Source organism: Thunnus maccoyii, chromosome 16, assembly GCF_910596095.1.
Source record: "Thunnus maccoyii chromosome 16, fThuMac1.1, whole genome shotgun sequence".
NCBI classification, from domain to species: Eukaryota; Metazoa; Chordata; class Actinopteri; order Scombriformes; family Scombridae; genus Thunnus; species Thunnus maccoyii.
In genome coordinates this window covers 21,179,656-21,201,738 of record NC_056548.1, presented here as the reverse complement: position 1 = coordinate 21,201,738, position 22,083 = coordinate 21,179,656, and the positions used below count along the sequence as shown (strand labels likewise).

Here is a 22,083-nt window from a genome sequence, read left to right as displayed (position 1 = left end):
GCAGAGAAAATGAGCAGGGAGCTTTACTCACATTTGTCTCGCTGCACAGGTTAATCAAGCGTATTTGGGGAAACCTGGCATGTGACAGAATGCTGAGCAGAGGGGCTTCTTTCATGTACTGAAATTCAGTGTCCTTGGAAGAGGGGTTCTTTATCCCCCACCCCCACCCTCCTCAAATCACTTGTGTGGCAGCCCATAATTTGCTCCCTTTTATGATTGCATTGCTGACTGAAATGTCAGGCCCAGAGGTCAGGCAAGTGCAGAAAGTCCCCCATGGTGATTACCTCTGAGTTTGAAATGTAGACAAAGAGAGGAGTGTAGAAAGATGTGGTTAAAAACCCAGTTTTAACATTGAAGACTAGCATTCCCCCTGTCACACAGGGTCAAATTCATTTACCTACCAAATCTAATGCCGCTCTACTAGAGCTTCCAGATAGCGTTGTGGGATAACCGTTGGTTATCACCATGTTTTGACTAGCTGTGATTAGTAGTAGGTATGAATAAATCATTATAAGTTCCTTTTGTCAAAGCTGAATGGGATTTTGCAGTCGTGAAAAGAGGGAATTAGTGGATCCTGACAGTTAATAACCAGAGTCTGCGTAGACAGAGATAATCTCCTTTAACCTGCAACATACAGATAGATACTGCCTCCTAGTGGCAGTAAGATGATAATACATCTTGTGAGGCTCAAATACAGCATATGGCAGTTAATATTATCTAGTTTTAAATTTTGCACATTTTAAATTTTATAATAGAACTCATTCTTTATATTGTGTTTTACTTGCCTTATATATTTAAATTACTGTAACAATATATTGCATTAGAGCTCAGTCAGAGAAAAAATGTTTCTTCAATATGATTACAACAAAAATCAAATGACATATGATGCCATACATCAATTATGCATGCTAATCAAAGCTGACAAGTTGCTTTGAAATTTCTGTACACATGGTCAAAATAACAAACAGAAAGTCAATTTGCAAGAAAAAAAATGTTTATTCCTTGTAAACCTCACAGAGCGAGAGCGCAGCCAAGGTCAGACCTGGGGAGAAACAGAGCAGTGACTGTGGGCATAGAAAACAAAAAACAAAACCAAAACACTTTTCTATACTTTCAACAATCAGTTGACCAAACAACTGGCTAAACTGTAATTTTCACAACATTTTTTTTTCCCCCAGGAGCCGATGACAGCAATCGAGCAAAAAAAAGCTTCTCCATATACAGTAGGTGAAAACCACACGCACAACAATGACCATTTCAGATGATGGTGGAACCACATCGGACTCAAGCGATTTTCTCCCTGCAGGAAAATAACAATAATACCAGAAACAGGAATAAAGAAAACTTTTAACAGCCACTTTGCCCGACAGTTGCAAATACTGTAACATTCACAAAAAGAAATTGGATTTTCTAGTCCCTTACTTTTAACTACACAGTCTACTTCAAACAGGTGACCACTTTCTCTTCCTGCTTTACAGAAACTTCCTTTAAGAGATATTAAACTGGATATCTGACAAAACATGTCGACCAATGTATTTGCAGTACATTCTTGATCACATTACTAGAGAAACAAGCATTCCATTCTTGGCACATGAACTGAAGTGGAGGATCAATTAAATACAATTATTTTGAATGCGATATTAGAGTTGGCATTCCGAAGCTTTGTCTCTTGTTTACATTGCACAGTCCATCTTTACAAATGTTTCCCTTTCAAACAGCATCTGTTTCCTACAGTGCAACTTTAAATTCAGAAAGAAAAAAAAGAAGAAGAGGTGGCAGCAGCTAAACTGAGGGATTTGGAGTTTAAACAGCAGTAGAGATGAGCGGACATGTGATGAGCCGGAAACCTGTGTGCAGTAGACTCTGTGGTGGCTAACATCATCTCAACTTACTGACCAATTGGCAAATAGATTATAAAGAAAAAAGGACAGAATGACCAAGTCTTGGATTTGGTGCTGTCCGGTGTATCTGTTAAATGTGACATGTATAAAGGGACAGAGCTGCCCTCGCCTGCGCATGATGGATCAGCTTCCTCACCAGAGGGGAAATCAGTAGGGAGTCCGAAAGCCAAATCAGCATCCGAGGGCAACTTTGTTCCAATTTACAGGGTGGGGGTCAAATTCTTATCCTTTCCAGCTTAGCCAGATGCTTTGCAACTCATTCAGAAGGGGTGGGTTGTATCTCATTATGAAACTCACTCTATGTCCTCACTCAAGGCACTGTGATCATGACAACTGATGAAAGACTGCAGAAGAAGACGAACTGTACACTTTTAACACAGGCTTCTTTTTCTGCACTCTTTCTTCAAAGCAGGAGGGGGGGAGGAGGGGGGGTTACCAAACTGCTGTTTTCACTGGTGCTGCCTGGGTTTCATTCATGCTTTACAGATTTTCAAGGTCTGCTTCTGCTAACATCAAAAGATCTTTTCCAACTTGTTGTAATCAACACTTGACTCTTCAAGAGCAAACAAATAGAACCACATGATACATTTTTTAAAAAGAACAATTTGCCACCAAACCCCAAAGCAGCTGAGAGCAGGGTTAATTTGGTGTCTGATTGTAGATTAAAAGAATAAATTAAATACAACAAGGGCGAGAGGCTGTGCTAACTTTGCACTACATTCCTCTGGTTTTACAGATGTTGCCATACTACCTTGGGAGAAAAACAATCTGTCAAATAAATTGGGATCCGAGTCGGGCTGTATGACAGATAAAGGAGAACTGTTTTCCAATTTTAGGAGGGAAAAAATCAACTTAAATAATAAAGCAGTTATTCCCCAGGACCAAAAGAGCAGGTAACTGGTTGCAGGTAGTTGCAGTGGTGGTGGGAAAGGGAGAGCAACACCCTTGAGATGAAGATACATACCCGAATCTGTGAGGTTTCACTAGACACTTATGAGAAGAAAAAAAAAAAACCCAAAAACAACCGGGACTTCCTAGTTGACATGTGATGTCCGTTTAAGTTTTTTTTTTTTGTCTTTTGTTTTAACTACAACAAATACAGTCACACAATACAACATCCTTCTGACCTGGCGAGGAGAAAACAAAAAAAAAACCCAAGAAAAAAAACAACGTTCTCAGCCGCAGACATGCCGAGCAGATTGGAAGGTGGTGAGCCTGCAGGGGAAATAAAAATGATGGGAGGATGGATGGAGGGACGGGACGAAGCGTTCACTTTTTGAGTGGCTGGTAAACGGAGGCGTTGGGGTCTAGGCCGGAGGGATTGGTGTCCATGAACTTGGAGGAGTAGTGGGGGGCCACGGGGGTCATGCTGCTGGTGTCGGCTGTGTAGGAGATGCTTGGCATGACGGCCATCACTTCAGCTATCTTCTGCTTCAGATCTTTTATCTCCTGTTCCTTCTGCAGGATCTGACCTGAAAACGGGCCGACATCAACGAGTCAGTCAAAAAGAACGAGGTAACTTTTGAGAGTTCGTATTCCGAGTCTCGTGTGTGAATAAATATTTTGTGAATCGGACTGACCTTGTGCAATCTCCAGCTGTCTTTTGGCGTCTCCCAGCGCAGAGAAGAGGTCCAGTTTGATCCTGGTCTCTGCGCTCAGGCTGTTCTCCAGGTGCTGGGTCTTGTCTTGCATGGCTGACAGCGCTGACATCAGCACCTCTGTGTCTTTTTCATTCTCCTTGTATTTATGAAGCTCCTTAAAAGACGAGGGAGAAGAGATATACAGTCAGGGTCACGTCTCTTGACCGGATGCTTTGGCAAAATTTCATGTTTTGTAAATGGCTCAGTGAGCAGTGTGAATGCTGTCTGACATAAATATTGGCTGATATTTCCATTTTCCCCAACAGATGCTGAACAACTTCCATAACAGATGTGAGTGGCAAATTCATCCAGCACATACATCCTTCTCTGTTGCCATTCAAGTTGAATATGTACAGATTTTACACTCTTTTCACTAGACTTGAACACCCATTAGTGGATTGTGGGATGCACGCAAAATTTGGCTTCTATAGGAATTCTCAGGATTATGAACAAAATAGTTTATTTTCTTCACTCAAACACAAGAATTTTAAACTTAAAAAAGTGTAGACAATTTTTTAAAACTGTGAATTTTAAATTCATAAAACAAATCCTTACCTGAACTTTCAAGTCAAGCTCTCGGATCTGGTCCTCCTTGAGCTTGTTGTCCATTGTTAGTTTCTTACACTCTGTTTCTAATTCAGTTATCCGCCGCCGCAGCGTGTCTGTGCACTCCCCTCTGGGAAAAGAAATTAAGTGAATTTATTTTGATGGCAATAACAAATCATAAACACACAATAAGTAAACAAACAAACAAAAGTAAAAACTAAAATAAATGAAGAAACAAACAATAAGTCGGGAGTATAACAATCCATTCTGGTAAAATACTTGAACACTGCATTTCAAATATCAGATGTTATCTTACCTGGATGCTGCTGCTAGTGCTACTGCTCTGGCTGCTGTGGCCTCCTCTAGCTTCTTGCGCTTCTTTTCATCTGCAAGCTGTTTCTCGGCGTTGGCACGAGCCTCCTGCTCTGCTTTGAGCCTCTTCTCCAGTTGGCCCACTGCCTGTTTGTCCTTTTGCTTTGCCTGCACAGCATTATGGAGCCTACAAGAGCACACACATACATATCATAAAACAGCACATTAGCAAACAGGAAATAACGGATGGAAGGATCAGTATTTCTTAACTGTGCTTATTGTTTTGAATGAAAGTGAAACTGCAGATAGATTGAAAAATATGCATTGATTTCCTGAGCAGAAATTAACTTGTAAATGTAAAGTTGTTTTGCAGTGTTGATGTGATGGTTTTCTGCTGACAGCTGCTCTTTCCTGACTGTTTGTTTATACTGACACATGACATGACAGCACCCCAATACCCCTAAGCTTGTAATGATCCGAAACCAAAAAGATCACGAGTCTGACCTTTCTCCGACCTACTGGAAAGTAGAGCCACTCACTTGTTCTGCAGCAGCTCGTTCTCCTGGCGCAGTTGGCCCAGCTCAGTGCGTACAGAGCGCTCAGCGCTGCCCAGCGAGCCAATCTGGCTGCGCAGGTCCTGCTCCACCTGCCGGCTAGCCTGCAGGTCCGCCTTTAACTTCTTAACGTCCTGCTCCAATCTATCCCGGGTGAGCAAGAACAGAGAGACACCTTGACATGCTACTTATATGACATTAAACTAAACTAAAAAATAGAAAAAACAGTTACATGTATATAGGGCTGGGCAATATATCGATATTATATCGATATCGTGATATGAGACTAGATATGGTCTTAGATTTTGGATATTGTGACATGGCATAAGTGTTGCCTTTTCCTGGTTTTAAAGGCTGCATTACAGTGATGTAAGTTTCTGAACTTACCAGACTGTTCTAGCTGTTCTATTATTTGCATTTACCCACTTAGTCATTATATACACATTAGTCATGATCATTTATCAAAAATCTCATTGTGTAAATATTTTGTGAAAGCACCAATAGTTGTCTCTACAATATTGTCACAATACCCATAGAAGTATTGTATGTATGATTTTGTCCATATCGCCCAGCCTTACATGTATATAGTTATGAATACATCATTCCAGATGTTGTAGCCTGAAAGTCAGGCACATGCCCAGAACATGGTAGCAAACAGCTTCTTCAGCAAAGCACTGCCTAAATTATTATTGGAGCCAAGCCAAGGCATGTTCACATTCATTTATTTAGACTTAAAAATAAAATAAAGACTAACCTAAGTCTTTTAAATCAGTCAAATACACAGCCTAACAAAGAAAACTAAGCATTTATGCTTCTGGGTGTGTGGTGATGTAACTAATTCTTACAGGAGCAGAAAGTGAAGCTTCACAGCAGTTTCTAATATCCTACTCTGAGGAAAGAAATATTATCTGCCGTAGTCAAACTTTCAGCATAATTCCTGAGAAAGAATCTAATTTGATGCTACAGATATTGTTTTAAAATTTGTCTTGTTTTATCTGCTGCCATCTGTGAGGTACAGAGAAAAATCTGCGACAAAAATTGGGATTGCAAAATGTAAACCGCTGCTAAAATTAGACACACACACAGGGGGGCGCTAAGAAAATGATACACTGCACATTATGCCAAATTATCTGCCATCATCAACCCAACACTAAACCTACTTTTACCCCTGGGAAATGACTCATAAAATACATAAAAACCACATGAGACTCAACCATGACCATCTGTTTGCTTTGTGCAGTTTTTTTCCATCATGGATGGCCTTAACTAGGGAGGTCAGAAGTTGATCAGCTGATCAGCGGAATAGGGGCAGATTTGGCCATTTTTGTGATGATCTGTTTTGGCATCATACATTTCTGGTCATTTGTTTCTTCCAGGTACACCAGCTGTTAAAACTAACTGGTGCAATCCATAAAAAAACTGGAAACACATAGTTTTTGAGTGAAGCATAAAATAAAACAGCAGCCAGCCAAAGAGCCAAAGTATGGCAGCAAGTGAAGCAAGAAAAACAAAACAAAAAAAAAACATATATCATGCCACAACTGTAATGTGCTTGAGGTTTAATGAGTACATACAGGTCTGTGCATGTGTCTCTTACCTAACAAGTGCTTCTGGCTTGCTCAGCTGGTTGTTGGGGATACAGTTGTCTGTGGGATCCCTGTGGGAGCCACCCGATGTCCCCTTCACTGCTAACTTGTGCTTCTTCTCGTTCTTCGCCGTGGAAGAGGAGGATGAGTTAGAGGAGGGCACACTGCCGTTGGTAGCACTATGGCCGCGGGGCGAGGAGTTGAGTGTTGCGGCATTGCTGCTAGCATTTTTGTAGTTTTTGGAGGAGGAGGAGGAAGAGGAGGAGCAGGAGGAATTGTTGTCCTCTTTAAGCAACAGGTTCTCTGTGCTGCCCAGCTCTGTGGTCAGTCTCTTGTTGTTCATATGGTTCTCCATATACTCCATCTCCTGGAGTTTAGAGTCCACTGATGACGGCAGGATGCTGTTGCTGTTGTGCTGCTTTTTAGCCTCCCCGCCACCCTTTCCCTCTTTCCCTTTTTCTCTATACTCTAGCTCCGGCAGTGGTGCCGATGTCTTTTTATTGGCGGGCGCGCCATTCTGTGACACTGGGGGTGTGTCCACTTCAGATATTCCTTTAGCTGCTGCTGCTGCTGCTGTATGAACAAAGAGGGAAGTGAAAGAGATACATATGGTATATGAAATATATAGAACTGCTACAAGACTTCATCTTAAAGAAAATCTCACAAAGTTCTCTTTCCTCTCTTGACCAGTGTGTAACTCTCCACATCCTATTTGAAACATGACTGTAACCAGTATGAGCACTGAAATGTGTGAAATGGCCAAACAACTGCACAACACAACCACACTGCTGTGTTGTGTCTCAATTGATCGTTGTCTTTTTCATATTGGTTGTCTAGTGACAATTTTCCATCAATTTCTCCATCTGTAAGAAAAACTAGAACCCCTTTCAAATCTTTTCCTAATGACACCCAACGAGCAGAGCCTCTTGTGATCGTTGTGTGCATAGTTTGTTTAAACTATGAGCCAGGTGCACCTGCAACCACAGACTTTGGCTGAAGAGGAAAAGCATGTGCTGCAAGTGTACGTTCGAGTAACGTTGGCTTGTTTGACAAAACAGATTCATGACAAACTAACAAGAACTTGATAATAGTTATGTTTTTAGGGTCTGTATTTTTCATCATCAAATTGAAGGATTCCGACCAAAATCTGCTGAGAACTTTCTCCCCAGGTCCAACGAAAAACCTCTCAAGAACAAAACAAAGCTATGGATGATTATGATTTTAACCAATTTTACACAAACAAAGACACAATTCAAAGACACAGTACTCTGTACTAATCAGGCCTTCATGTACAACATCAGTTGCACAAAGAGCATTATTGGAGTGATGCTACACAAGACTTTAAAACACCATATCACATCTGTATCACACTGAAGACATCACTGTTGTTGTTGCTTGCTGCTCCAGTTTCCAACAACAGTTTTGACTGATGCATGACTGACTGGCACATCTTTCAAATACGCAATCCATGACTGTGTCACCACTGACTCACAGAGGCAAGCTAGCAAACCAGATGGTAATGAGCATTGTTTGTTTGATAGAGAGCAACAAGATAACACTATGCACACTTGAAGAAATCTCTATACTGTGAGTTGTGCATGTCAAATTAATGACATAATGTGATTTTATTGTTCTGTCCTGGTAGAGAGTGTACGTGAACCTCAGATTTCTTGAGCCAGGTGCTTCATGTGAATGTATGTGCACATGAATCTTACCTTCCTCTGCTTCTCGCTCTTGCCTCTGAAGCATCTGTTGCTCTGGAGGCAGAGCCTGCTGCAGGAGCTGCATGTAAAACTCATTCTCCTTCTGCACCTCCTTCTGCTTCCGGAGGCGCATCTTGTAGCTTACGTAGCTCTTAAAGCCAAAGCCCAGCGTGACCACTGGGTAGCCAATGCTGCAGAGATGGACACAGGAAGTAAACTCTTTCGTCATAGATCAAAATCACTAAGTACTGATTCAATCAAGGAGACATGTAAACAGCTTGACCTCACAACATATTATAAGTTAACATAGCCAAATCCAAATCCAGCTCAAAGGTCTTAAAAGCACATTAGATTAAAATTGTGGACCTCTCTTAGCCTTATGCAGTACATGAACGTACACTATAGAAGCAATGCCAATTTCAGTTTTTTTTAATAAATAGGCTAATTATCTGCTTATAACTATAATTAACTGTTTTCTGAAAGCTAATGGCTAACATAACATAAATACAAGTGATGGAAATCTTGCATCTTGCTAAAGGAGCGATACATATTTATAGTTCCTACTTGCGCAACAGACATATTTAAGTGAATTTACTCTGATTCACCATGAAAATGAGCAAAAAAAAGAGGCATGAGGCCCACAATGTAACCAATCATGTGACACTGAAGATGGAGACTAATTCATATAATGCTGCCTTTAGTCCACATCGTTCCTCTGCACCGTGCTGACACATTCACAGTACACACAAAACCGAAACATGCGTTTCAGTCGAAATACGTCAGCGTTCCACTGCCTCTATTTAACACAGAACAGGGCCTCACCAGTGTGCAGCAAAAGGACGACACAAGTCCACGTGGAAGTTCTTCAGGTCTTTGAATCTGATGGCTGCCTCTATGTACACAAAGAGTATCCATAGAGACACGGTGGGCAGACAGACGCCTCTCTCTGAGGAAACAAAGCAGGACGAAGGTGTTAGAACTGAGCATCAAACCTCAGTGCTGGAGGTAAGACCCACATTGTGTCCATAGCAATGAGTATCAAAAACTGCAAAAGTTGGCAAGAATGCTCAGTCATTGTTTACGTCTCTCTCGAGATACTACCTGAATCATAACTGTATGCTGTATTCAGACAACGTTCTTATAGGTCTTTCAGTGTCAAAACGATGCATATGAGCTTGTTTTTCTAAATGACAGAAAAATATTTTTACTGAAAATGTATTTACTTAGCAAAGAGAGGTATTGAACTGAGTATTATTTTATCATTTATACTAAAACTCAGGTATGGTACTAGTATAGAAAGAAATATCAAAGGACACCCTGACCTGCTTTTAGACAAACACTGCTGACTTGGGCCAAGTGCCCACTAGATGATGTGACTGTCCCATACAAATGTTTTAGAACACGGACAATGGCGGGATCATTAGACTTGATTAATTAAGATCTGCACGCACACACATACATTTAACTTCTGTGGTGATCTCCCCACTGCCGCACCATTACTGAACCAGGTGCCTCAGGACAGAGAGGTAAGGATACGAACATTACCCATTGTCTTCTCGGCTGTAATTAAGTCAGACACTTTCACCACCAGGCTGCAGAGTGGTAAGAGATATTAATACTCCCATGACCAATGGATGTATGAATGTCACTGGTGAGTAAAGTTGGATGGCTCAGAAAGCAACTGGGGACCACACTGTGTTCCTCCCTCCCCCAACTGGCACTAGGATTTCAATCTGACACCTGGCCTTTGGTCAACACAGGAGGATACCGCTAAATCAGACTGACAGCTAATCCGCGGTGTGCAGCTCACTTACACACCACGCAAAATTCTAAGAAGCAAGCCAACTATTTGTAAATAACATCAACATCGATGTGCATGGGCATTGTGCAACACTTCTCACACTCTCCCCTGTTGCAGTGGAAGAAGAACAACTCAAACCTGTACAAGTTCTACATGTAAGAATTCGGTCAATTTACAACTTTAGGTCCACAGTGTAAATACACAGAAAGCTTCTTCCTTCTTTCCTTCATTTGTTTGCATTTGCAGAACTAACGTAGATACAAAGGCCGTGGTCTCGAGGTAGCTTTTGTTCTCCATTTATGGGTCTCTCGCAAATCTTTAGTCAAATTAATAGCATTTCCCAAATGCAGAATTTAAATGAACAAATATCAAGACATCTAAACAGAGGAGGGCCTTACCTGTGTGCCAGACATACTGGACCCATACATAGGTACTGGCAGCAAAGAACAGCCATTGTACTGGGATGAAGAGGAGGCAAATGATGTCCGAGGTAAACGCCACACACACAAAGAATACTGAGAAGGCCTGTTGGGGGAGATTAGAGGTGGCTATGATAAAACAGCAACAGATGCAGGAGAAAGAGATGGAGGTTGCTTATCCTGGTTAGTATTTCACACTCAACTCTGATAAATGAAAAGCACATTAAGTCAACAGAATGTATGATTGCTAAACATAAAAATGCAGATTAAGATCAAATCTCAATTTGAACCATTCCCTTAAAAGAGAAAAAAGGGAAATGGTTGAGACAAGGGTTGAAAATTGTGCCAAGAATGGTTACACCAATATTACATTTTCAGTTCTCTCTTTCTGCATGTCTGCGAGACACAGACACACAAAACAAACACACACCTACACAATGGACCTACAACTATGATTGACTAACATTAGCATACAAGATTTAGACAACATGTACCATAAATTATAACAGACAGACAGACTAATGACCTGCAAGTCTGATCAGATCTGTAGTTCAGCTTGTCATTTTTGAGAGTCTAACAGAATTCAACTGAGGTGACGGAAGACTGGCTGAAAGCTGAAATTTGTTTATGGTCGCCCAGTGTTTATATTCTGCTGCAGCAGGTGCACAATGGATAATGAGTCTCTACCTCTGATATTTGTAACTGCTCTCTCCTGTTGATCAGCCCTCTGTTGCCTCCCGGGTTCTCATGAAGTTTACACTTCTTTTTGTTTGAGTCTGGCTATCTAAGAATCAACGTAATCATCTTCTGTTTTATTCTATGCTTCTGAAGGGATAGGGTCTGACTCTTTTACTCCACACTCTCTCTTTTCCTCTTGCTAATGAACTAAATCACTGATTATGTTTACATGCACACAAGAAATTATGTGTTGGGAGAAATCCGGTAAGACAAGAAATCAGAGCACTGCAATAAGTGTGTTACGGTATAATCCATGTTCACCTGCAGCTGGTCAGCAAACAATCTCTCCTCTAACCCTCTGTGACATATTTGAATCAAAGCTGACATTTCCTAAGTCTATAAGCGTCAAGTTGGTTTTTTTCTTTGGTTTCACTTACTGGACTCATGGTGAAGTGATAAGAAAGGTCATGTACTGTGAGAGACACGTTTGTCTTACTGTGTGTGTGTCTGTACTTTACAAACAACCATTTACAGTTCAGTTGTGACAAATGACCTACAGAATTAAGACTTCATTTCAGTTTCAGTCTGATTTTGGATTGAATTACTTTGGACACAAAGAGGCACCACTATGTGTTCTCATATCTCCTTTCATTCAAACACACTGCTGTCAAAGCGATACTTTATCTGTTCTTCTTTTTCATGCACATATGTGCTTGTACAAAGCCCAGTAAAGCATGTACGTACACGGCCAACAAGTCATGTTTCACAAACAGTAATCTGGCTTATCATGCTAGAGTCAACTCATTCTCATTTGCATGGCGTTTAAGCGATACAGCTCCTGCAAAAAGGCAATGTAATCTAAATGTGATAACTAGCACATGATGAGTGTCAAACAGGAAAAAACAAAATGCTGAGATAGCCATCTGTAAGACATTGCTCATTCTCTATCTTTATGAAGGCATGTTTAATGACAGGATATAGCCACTCACCAGCCCCTGGTATCTAAAGGAGTCGTACACACTCCGGATGAAGAGCCAGAATGGCCAGAGGTACTCAAACCTGAACTCCAGTACAAAGTCTGCCAGTAGCACCAGTGCCCACACCACCAAGAACTTCAGGTACAGGAAGGTACTACAAAAAAAAGAGAGAGAGGACAACTATTGACACAATATGTTATGGAGCACATACACACAACAACCTTCAAGAGTGTTTTTTCATATTGGCCATGTGATGTGTTGACAAGAATGGCCCTCCTCTTCATCATCTACAGTCAATATATAGGAAATCATTATAATGTTAGAACAAAGAGATTCAGCTTTATTGTGAATGTGTAGGAGGTGAATCTAGTGTAAAATGTATAGAATATCTGGTGCTTTTTGCGGCTGTTTGATAGATTAGATGCCTGTGTGTGCTGCGATCAGTAGAGGTGGTTTATGTTATGAAATGCAACTGGGCGTATGTACAGGACACATACAAAAACATGTAAAAGACTTGTGTAAGCATTCTGTAAGAGGTCTGTGGCTGCACCTTGATATGTTCTTAGGTGACGCTGCTTTAAAAATTTGGACATGACAACATGTTGGGTTGTGGAGGAGGTGCATACACCCGGTTACGTTGTTGTGATGGATTTGCCGTCTTTCCTGTTTCACGATCCATGCCACTTGAATGGGATGAATATATTGGATTGCAGCTGACATTATTTTGTATTTAAAAGCACTGAGACCCAGAAAGTGACACAGCAGGGATTGTTCCTCTTTGATCTCGAAAGCATGACTGTTTTGTGATGGGGCACCTGTTCAATAATTCAAGGACTGCCTCACATCTGTAGATCTAGATGCCACATGTGTAACTAGTGGCCTTTAGCATTTGTCTTGTCAGATAAGTAGAAAGTCTCGGAGAGGTCGGACCTGTCAGGTGTTGCTGGGAAGGACAACCAATCAACTTCCAAGTTGTTCAAACTGAACAGTGCAGCAGAAGCACTACCGAATCTGACTGCTGTCTTATTAACTGGTGGATGGTTAACATTAGCTATATCATTACTGAATAAATAAGGCGCATGTAGTGAAGTTGGCAATGAGCAGACAAAGCTGCTGGTGCTAGCTCCTTCAAGTTACCTTAGCTAACAAGGAAAGCGGCTAATTTTAACGCGGCTGGCAGTTGACAACTGACGTGAGCAAACGGTAGATAGTCCGTGTTGTTTAATTAGTATCCAAATATCCGCTACAACTCATTCTCAAACGGGGACGTTGCTGTTATAAGAGACCTTGTGACATGGTTCAAAAACAGGCTGTTTTTGGGGCCTAGCGCTACAGCTAGCTTAACAGCTACCTGCTAATGTACAACGAAAACATGGCAGGGCACTGACATAAACAGTTAACGTCAGGAAAGTTTCATGTTCTGCAGCTTTCGGGCCATGTGCATTCAGTGCCCCCGTTATTGTCGTGAGGAGCCAGTCTGCATGTAAGTTACCTGCCGTATATACCCTCGGTGATTCGGTTCCGTTTTAACGGCCGTCGGAGTTTGCTGCAGTCCGCATTGCGCCGCTTCATCCTCCTCCTCTTGGCTTGGGCCTTCGAGTAACCACTGTAATCTTATCCAGTTTTCTTGTGTATACGGACAAAGATAATAAATGAAGTGCCTGTGGTGTATGTCGCTGTTATTATCCCCCCCACACTGGAAACAAAGAAATAAATAAAGGACTCTATTCGGGAACCTCCTCTTTTTCTGTTAGCGCAGGCTCAATAAAGCCCGAACCGCGCTGTGTTTTAGTTGTCAGACGGTCCTTATATCCAACCAATCTTATCCGTCGAGGCCTCTCTGTTTGACGGATACAGAGATGGGCCATTAATGTTGCACCGTGTCCGGTCGCTCAGCTCGCCTCCACCAAAGACAAACAAGGGAGAGAGAATAGATGAGGGCCGCTGTGTGTGGGACGTGTTGACGTTTAACCAATCAGATTGTTTGTGGACAAATCGGGCATCGCTGCTTGACCAATCAACTGATTACAGAGGCGGGTTTTTTTTCTTAGAGGTTTTTGCCTTTGGTTTATTATGAACTGAAAATATGCAGTCTTTGGGAAAAATTCCTTTTGTGCCACATACAAAAACATCCATTCCAGCATTGCGAGGTTATTTATATCAGAGCCTTTGTCTGTGGTTCATTGACATACTTGCCCCAGGGCCTTGTATGCCATCTATGTTTGGTTACCACGTTAAATTATGTGCCTGGTGTGAGCGTGTATTTGACAAAAGGGTGTCTTTGGCAGTTGCCTATAATATAATTAACTTTACCTGTGGCTGGTTTGTTCAGTATTGTCTGTTGGACCATAACAAAGTGGCTTAATTAATAAAAGGATAAAAGTAGAGCGAGAATATGTAAGGTGAAGTGACCTTGATCATTTTCTTAGCTGAAATATAAAAGGAATTTTCAAATATTTAAAAAGAAATCTGTAAATTCATATTTTTAGGGCATGAATAAGCAGTTGACAAATTTCCTGTTTTATTTTTTGGTTGTTGTTAGTTTTGTTATCGTTTTTTTGTATATATGGCAAAAAAAAAAAAAAAAAAGCTAACGGGCTCACTAAAATATACAAATATGCATATTCTGTATTTGTGCATCATGGGATATTTTTCAGATGGGGCCTTTGGTAAGGTCTTACGGTTGCGCCCCTTTTCAAAGGGCCAGGGCGACACATGCGTCAGTTGAAAGAGAAGTACGCAAAGATCTGCAATGGCTCCGCGGTACGCACCAAGTCTGCGCTCCCGTTTGGCACCTTTTCTGCTTTTCCTGCAGATAGGGTTCATTGTTATATATGCCTTTTGCACTGAGATTGAAAACAACGTACAAAAAGATAGGACTACATTCAGCAACTTTTACCCAGGTGAGTTTGTTGTGAGTTTGGAGTGGGAATGGTGAGGGTAAAATGTATAGCATTTCATGTTTCATCTGAAAAGCCCATTAACGAAGAAACTATGTTTAAACTAACGTCGTATAGAAACTTTAAAAAGCAAAACAAAGTAATACAGAATCCTAGAGTATTGGGGAGGGGCTGCAGTTATTACTGTTGGCCCTTGATAAGCTCATAGAGTTGGCTCAAACTTTAGGACCAGATGACTTTGTTAAATTGTCTCATGAAAATTGGGCTGAAATACAGCAGAAAATGACTGTATATAAGATCATATAGGACTGTATTGTGATTCAGGTGTCTGACAGTTTTTAACTCTTCTCCTCTTTTGCAGAATTCCAGGATGTGAATGTGATGGTGATTCTAGGTTTTGGCTTCTTATGCACTTTTTTAGTGCGGTATGGCTTCAGTGGCACAGGGTTCAACCTCCTTGTGGCTGTCATGGCCACCCAGTTGGCAATTATACTCAACGGCATTGAGTCCTGGTATTACAGAGGGAAGATCAGGCTAGATTTGAAAAGGTACAGTGATCATGTTTTAATTCTGATAAGCGGATCTCTTCTGGATCCATTTGTCCTTATACAGTATGTGTGTATGGCGTATAGCGAAAGATAAAGTTACATGATGGAACAAAGGTAACTTAAAACATCAGTTAAATGTGCAAATATAAGGAACATAATATTGTAGGATATCTTTTCACTCCTAACTTTTGTTATATATATATATAATATATATATATTATATAGTTTTGTAAATTCTTGTTACATTTTAACATAGCTTGGTGGTTGCTGAGATGTGTGCATCTTCTGCACTCATTGCAATTGGAACTGTGGTGGGGAAGACCAACCCTGTCCACCTCATCCTCATTGCCCTGCTGGAGGTGTCAGGGTTTGTCCTGAATCAATGGCTCCTCCAGACTCTGCTGAAGGTGAGCAACTTTTAACACCCTTCAGGACAAAAAAATTCACACCACACTGTACACACACACACTGTGCACGCTACTCAAGTAAATAATATGATTATCCTGCTTTTGTTGGTAATTTGCTAATGATAATGTTTCCTGATTCTAGGTCCGGCTTCTGAACAGCATCATGCTGCTTCACATCTTTGGGGCCTTATTTGGGCTCACGCTGACGTGGATCCTGTATCGGAAAGGATCAGAACAGCAATTTGAGAAAGAGACATTTGACCGCAAAACAGGATTATTCTCCATGTTAGGTGTGTTGTCTTTCTGATGTTACTGTTAAACAGGGCTGTAGGGGGGAGTACAAAGCAAGCATCCACCTTGGTGAAGCGTCTCTGAGAAAGAGAACAAACCTCTTACTCCTGTTATCTGTTGTCTCTGTTCTCCAGGGGCCGTGTTTCTGTGGATGTTTTGGCCCAGTTTTAACGCAATCCTTGTGGATGACCGTATTCCTGGGAGGAAGCTGGGGGCAGTGTGCAACACCTACCTGGCCCTGGCTGTTAGTGCTGTAACAGCAGCTGCTGTGTCTGTGCTCACCAGTCCCAAGGGAAAACTAAACCCAGTACGTCTGACATTTAATATGTTAGCACAATATTATGCTCTTTCATGTATAGAGTCACTAATGGCTGGAGTAGAAGGACTGATACCTGTTTTAAGACCATGACAACCACCAATAAATCTTATCAATGTGCTTCATACCAGCAACATCTGATCTACAATGGGGCTTATGTCTTCACTCCTCTATTAGATCCATATGCAGTCTTGTATCCTTGCTGGCGGTGTTGCTGTCGGGGTTTCCATATCAGCGGTTCATCAACCGTGGCAGGCCATGACAATCGGATTCACTGCCGCTGTTGTATCAACCATTGGATTCCGATACCTCAAGGTTTGGATCACCACATGAAGACATTTAACCCTTTGATTTAATAATCCAGTCATCACAACTCCTCATAACCTCTCATCTTCCAGATCCACATGCTGCTCGCGTTTCAGTGCCATGACACCTGTGCTGTTCTGAGCACATATGGGCTCCCTGGTCTACTGGGATGGCTGGCACATCTCATCCTGCAGCTTATAGACTCTGATGACCACAGAATGTAAGAGTGTGCTATCATGTCATATGCATATTAACACATAAACACACTAAAGGTGTAACACAATATTATGGTCTTTCACAATACCTTTGTATTCAGGAAGGCCTTTTCATCTTAACTCTTATTATTTTCTTTGTGTTGTGTGTTCTATGTTATTAATACTGTAGCACTTTGAGTTTCACTATGAATGAAAAGTGCAGTACAAATTAACTGTATTATTATGAATATTATTATTATTATTATTAATTGGTCTTCCATTTGCAGGGCAATCAGGTTTGCTGTGTTTCACATTTCTGCTCTCCTCATCACCATAAGTCTGAGTCTGTTGACGGGAATCATTACTGGTAAGGTTTTGATTATCTGCACGTTTGTACAATCATACAAGAAGATTGTTTTTTTTTTGCATTATCCTGTAGTAACTTAATGCAATCGAAAGTGAAATATTACCACAAGATGCAGTACATTTTTACTTTACGTTAAGTTTTCACTATTTTTGTGAAATCCAGGAGTCACCTGAAGTTGCCTCTTTTTTACGGCATGTAAACACCTTTTACTCAGGTTGACATCCATAAGTCAGTGCTGTATTATATGTCACTTGTTAGCTTGTTTTCCTTATGACTTTTATGTCACCATTCAAAGGGCTGCTGCTGAAGTGGAACTTCTGGAGACCCCCTCAAGACAACAAATGTTTTGATGATCAGGCTTTCTGGGAGGTTGGTGATCAAAATTAATTTTTTAACAAGGAAACAAAACATCCACCAGAAGATAATTCACTGTACTGTAAAAAATATTATTGATTCTAATTATCTACAGGGATAATAACCAGAAATGCACTTGGAATGTTTCCTTTCTTCAAATGAATAAGACAGAACTGAACAAAATATCTCTGTTTTGCAGTTTCCCCATCTTGTAGTGCGCAAGTAAGAAGATGGAAAAAGAAGCAGACCAAGTCTGATCCTGGAAGTACAAACCTTTTTTTGCATTCATTCATGTCAGTGTATATAATTTCATACAACATATTACATTCCATACGATACATTTATATCATGTATATGCAAAGTAGTTATTAGATGTTTTTATGTGTGCAAGACTGGGACAAAAAGCAAGGTTGAGATGTGGAGGAATATAAGACTCATTTACTGCTCCGTTTGTTTCTGTTTAATGCTGCCATGGATGTTACACGAGCAAATTGATGTGTTGCAGTCAAACACATCTCCAGTACATAAATAACACCCTGCAGTTGTGAAACCTTTGTTGATTTTAGGTCAGCAGTGTAAGCTAATTAACCTTTAACAATAAATCCGGATCACTGCAACATTTTAAACCTGATGTAGTGTTATTTCAGAGGAATACAAACAGTCCCACATGATTACATTCAGTAAATATGTGTGTGTACAGTAATGTGAAATATGCATTTCTCTCAATGATATTTTGTACCATGATAATTTGATATTTCCACTCTACAGACAAATAAATGTCAAATTAAAGGATGTCATAGAAGTCAGTATACCCAAAAGAGATGTGGACAGTTCAGGGAAGTATAGCTCCCAAAATACACATTTTGTTATACACAAGTTGTAAACCATTATACCAACATGGCTATGCAGTCTGAGTGCAAACAGACACTTAAAAGAGGTGCCACTTTTGAAAATATTCAAACTTTCAAGGAATCTGTGAAAATTTGTGCTTAGATATGATTTAGCCTTTTTATACAGCAAACAACATAAATTAAATGTGTTAATCTGAAAGCTAAAAAAGTCTCTATATAAAGTGGATAACCACTAAAGCATATTGTCTCATACAATATAGAAAGCAGAGTGTTTAACAGTGGACAAACAGACACACAGAGTCCATTACTGCCACAGATCTTCTGTACGTCCGAACTTGAAGACCAAACCCCTAAATCAGGAGAAACGATGGTAATGTCAGCAACACAATTTGCAAAATACCTGTGCTGAAGTGTAAGCAAGGGTTGGAAATAAGACGCCGCTTAGGACTATTAACTTACCCGAAGAAGATGAATGCATTTTGGAAGAAAATGGCAATACCAGGGTACACAACAGGCTTCTCTGCAAAAGACAACAGGTTTACAGAGGTGAAAAAATGAGGCAGTATGTATTATTTTGCACAATAGCACACCAGAACTATATCAAATTTGATTCACTTTATAAAGCATAGTATGTATATTCAGTTACTGCATCAAATTGGCTTATCTTTGATCACTACAGTTTTCAAAAAACACTGTAAGAGCCTCTCGTTGTCACACCGCAAAAACTATACAGTAGGTGCAAGCTGAAAGCAGACAAACAGGACTTACGAGGCACTACAAATCCTCCAAACAGAATCCACATGGAGGCAATGAGGGAGCCAAAAGCCAGCATGAAGCCAATGAAGAGCCAGACACGAGCGCCTGCAAACAAAGATAAGAAAGGGCGGGTTACTGGGTGACTCCACACAGCACTTCTTAAAGGTTCACCTCCACTCAACCGCAAGTTTTTATTATTGTTACTTCGCTTGGATGGTTGAGCTTCACTGTGCAGAATTATGTATGTGCAGAGTTGAACACTAGAAAGCTGTTTCCACACTTATCTACTGAAGGGGGAAAGTTTCTCTGTGCTCACCATAAATCTGAGATTAAGACGTGTATGTACAAGCAGGATTTGTGTCATCGCAACCAGTTTGGAGCCAATAGTGGTCCAATATGCAGCTTATAAGAATGTAATGTGGAAACATGGAGCCTTCAGCACACATACACTGAGAAAGGACTTTTCAGTGAAGCTGAAAACATCTTGTGTCCAGCAGTTAAACTTTTGAACAGAAAAATATGTGCATATTCATAGATTTTGGATTTTCAATGAAGGACAAGGAGAAGATGTTATTTTAAGAATTTTTAACTTGTTAACTGAACTTTTTTGTCGAAAAACCGTATTAGACACAAATGATTATTTACGCACAAAGAGTATTTTCACATGTCTGGAGGGGATCTTTAAAGGTTTGTGTTTTACAGCCTGTACTAAATGTTGTAATGGTCATACATACAGTCTGAAATTAAGGCATACTGTAAGTACTGCAACCGGATGTAACAGTATCAAAATATTCAGCTAGCCAGTAAAGAAATGGGAAATGGAGAAAATTAAATGTTTGTGGGGAATTTAACTCATAATATCCAGTAGTTCACCATATGTTTCCTATCATACACACCTGTCTGTCCCATGCAGCCTTCGCTGTAGCTGTCTCCTCTCACTTGGCCATTTGACACAGCATTTATCCTAGATGGATCAAAGAAAGAAGAAACTTTAAATACAAACATATGATAAGATTGATTGATTCCTAAGCGAACAGATATGCTCAGTTGTCATGGATATGGTTTAGTTGTTATCACATGACCTAAATATGGAATTTTGGTCATGTGACTTTGTTGTGTGGGCACTAGACGTAAACTAGTCACCGCATCGACTGGGAAGGGTTCAAATTCATCGACAAGGAATCAGTGGATGGTTGGAAAAAGATTAAGGAGGCCATCTTTGAACAGACAGTTCAGAGACAGTGTTAACAATCTCACCCCATAACAACTGTTATTATGTGACCGAAATTCCATACTGACGTCATGTGACAACATAAACATGAGATGACAACTGAGCTACAGACAGCTGAAAGCTTCAGAAACACCATGTAAGTGGACCTTGTGATGAGAATGATTTTTGTCAAACTCAAGGATTCAATATTTTCATGAAACAGGAACAGTTTGCAAAGTCATGTCATATTTACATGAGAAAAGCCACCGTGGCAATGACTCCACAAGTGTGATAAGCGTGATGAAACTGTCCCTCATCAGGATATTTCACTGCTGCATCGATGATGATCCACCAACCGGTGAAGAACTGCAACGAAACAGGATGCAAAGTAAGCCTGAGGATCTCAATGACCATTATGGTGACATGTAAAGTTTTAATGAGAATGTGTAATATATAACTCTTAAACAGGAATTCACAGCTGTGCATAATAAATTGCAACTAGAGGCAAGGCTACATACAGTGTGTATGCCCTAGCTGGGGAAATAAGTGACATACCAGGACTCCAGCAGCTATAGATGCGATGGTGTTTCTTCTTTCACCCCAGTCCACATTGCACTCACAGTCTCCGCACCGGATCCCGTCCAGAAATCCTGACATGACTCTGGGAAAACAGCGTCAGGTCGAACAATGACAAAAGTGAAAACAACATTAGAAACTTATAAAAAACTCCGTCATCTCGACAACACAGGCGTCCATTATATATACTGACCGACATGTAACAGCTAAATACAATATCCACCAAAAAAAAAAAAAAAACTTATATCGGAATTCACAAACAATGAATATCTTTGTGCGCAATCGCTGTACAGTAAGGATGATGCTCAGCTTCCTGACTCCCACACAGACCAACAACAGCGAGATATTCAACCGCAAATGATCAGTGACATCTACTCGACAACAAGGCTGTCGACGTATCCGCCTCAAAACAGTGGAAACACGCCGTTTATTTATAAAGCAGGTCAAAAAACACCAGAGTGTCGTCGGGCTCTTTTGTTCATCGCTTTGGCACTAGCTATCATTTCCTTGAAGGTTCCTTCTCGCTACGAAGTCGCTGAAAATAATTACACAACTCAAACGACAACGGTGTTATCGAGGAAAAACATACACCTCGGTGGCGTTGCTCTAACACAATGTCATTTTAAAAGGGAACTGTTACCTTTTATTTTCGGTTTTTGATGTGCACCCCCTGGTTAAGCTCGACTTTGCTTCCGAAAGAGCTCGGTCATGCACATGCGCAGTTCACCCCACACCCATTTGATGAAGTGAACCTCTGAGACGCTGTTGATGTTGGTGCCTTCAGGTGTCGTGGGACAAAATGGTTATGGACGAGTCAAAAAGTGGTAGCCATATATGGGATGTAGGGATTTTTAACATCGTTAATCATAAAACAGCGTACAAGAAGGGAG

General features: G+C 40.6%; 3 protein-coding genes across 5 annotated transcripts; 1 reads left to right on the top strand and 2 right to left on the bottom strand.

Annotated features, from left to right (window-relative positions):
* Positions 1-972: 972 nt before the first annotated feature.
* Positions 973-14,063, bottom strand: maco1b (macoilin 1b). Of its 2 annotated transcripts, none has more exons than XM_042387981.1 (11): positions 13,610-14,063; positions 12,130-12,271; positions 10,442-10,568; positions 9,065-9,188; positions 8,255-8,433; positions 6,551-7,109; positions 4,939-5,097; positions 4,404-4,586; positions 4,097-4,217; positions 3,482-3,656; positions 973-3,373 (listed from the first exon to the last, which is right to left on the bottom strand). In XM_042387981.1, exons 1-11 carry the CDS (start codon positions 13,687-13,689, stop codon positions 3,171-3,173), a joined length of 2,052 nt encoding a protein of 683 aa, XP_042243915.1. In that variant the 5' UTR covers positions 13,690-14,063; the 3' UTR covers positions 973-3,170. The 2 variants fall into 2 exon arrangements, with proteins under 2 accessions (XP_042243915.1, XP_042243914.1); XM_042387980.1 differs by having other exon boundaries at positions 6,551-7,112; positions 13,610-14,059.
* rhd (Rh blood group, D antigen) lies at positions 7,134-18,426 on the top strand. 2 transcript variants are annotated; one of them, XM_042387983.1, is made up of 10 exons: positions 7,134-8,126; positions 15,379-15,565; positions 15,822-15,972; positions 16,115-16,262; positions 16,398-16,570; positions 16,757-16,894; positions 16,978-17,105; positions 17,367-17,446; positions 17,742-17,815; positions 18,000-18,426. In XM_042387983.1, the coding sequence occupies exons 2-10, from the start codon at positions 15,399-15,401 to the stop codon at positions 18,024-18,026; spliced, it is 1,086 nt and encodes a 361-aa protein (XP_042243917.1). In that variant the 5' UTR covers positions 7,134-8,126; positions 15,379-15,398; the 3' UTR covers positions 18,027-18,426. The 2 variants fall into 2 exon arrangements, with proteins under 2 accessions (XP_042243917.1, XP_042243916.1); XM_042387982.1 differs by lacking the exon at positions 7,134-8,126 and adding an exon at positions 14,715-15,020.
* Positions 18,058-21,941, bottom strand: tmem50a (transmembrane protein 50A). Its single transcript, XM_042387984.1, has 7 exons — positions 21,834-21,941; positions 21,173-21,278; positions 20,871-20,983; positions 20,304-20,371; positions 19,420-19,512; positions 19,111-19,171; positions 18,058-19,001 (listed from the first exon to the last, which is right to left on the bottom strand). Exons 2-7 carry the CDS (start codon positions 21,272-21,274, stop codon positions 18,956-18,958), a joined length of 483 nt encoding a protein of 160 aa, XP_042243918.1. The 5' UTR covers positions 21,275-21,278; positions 21,834-21,941; the 3' UTR covers positions 18,058-18,955.
* Positions 21,942-22,083: the final 142 nt, after the last annotated feature.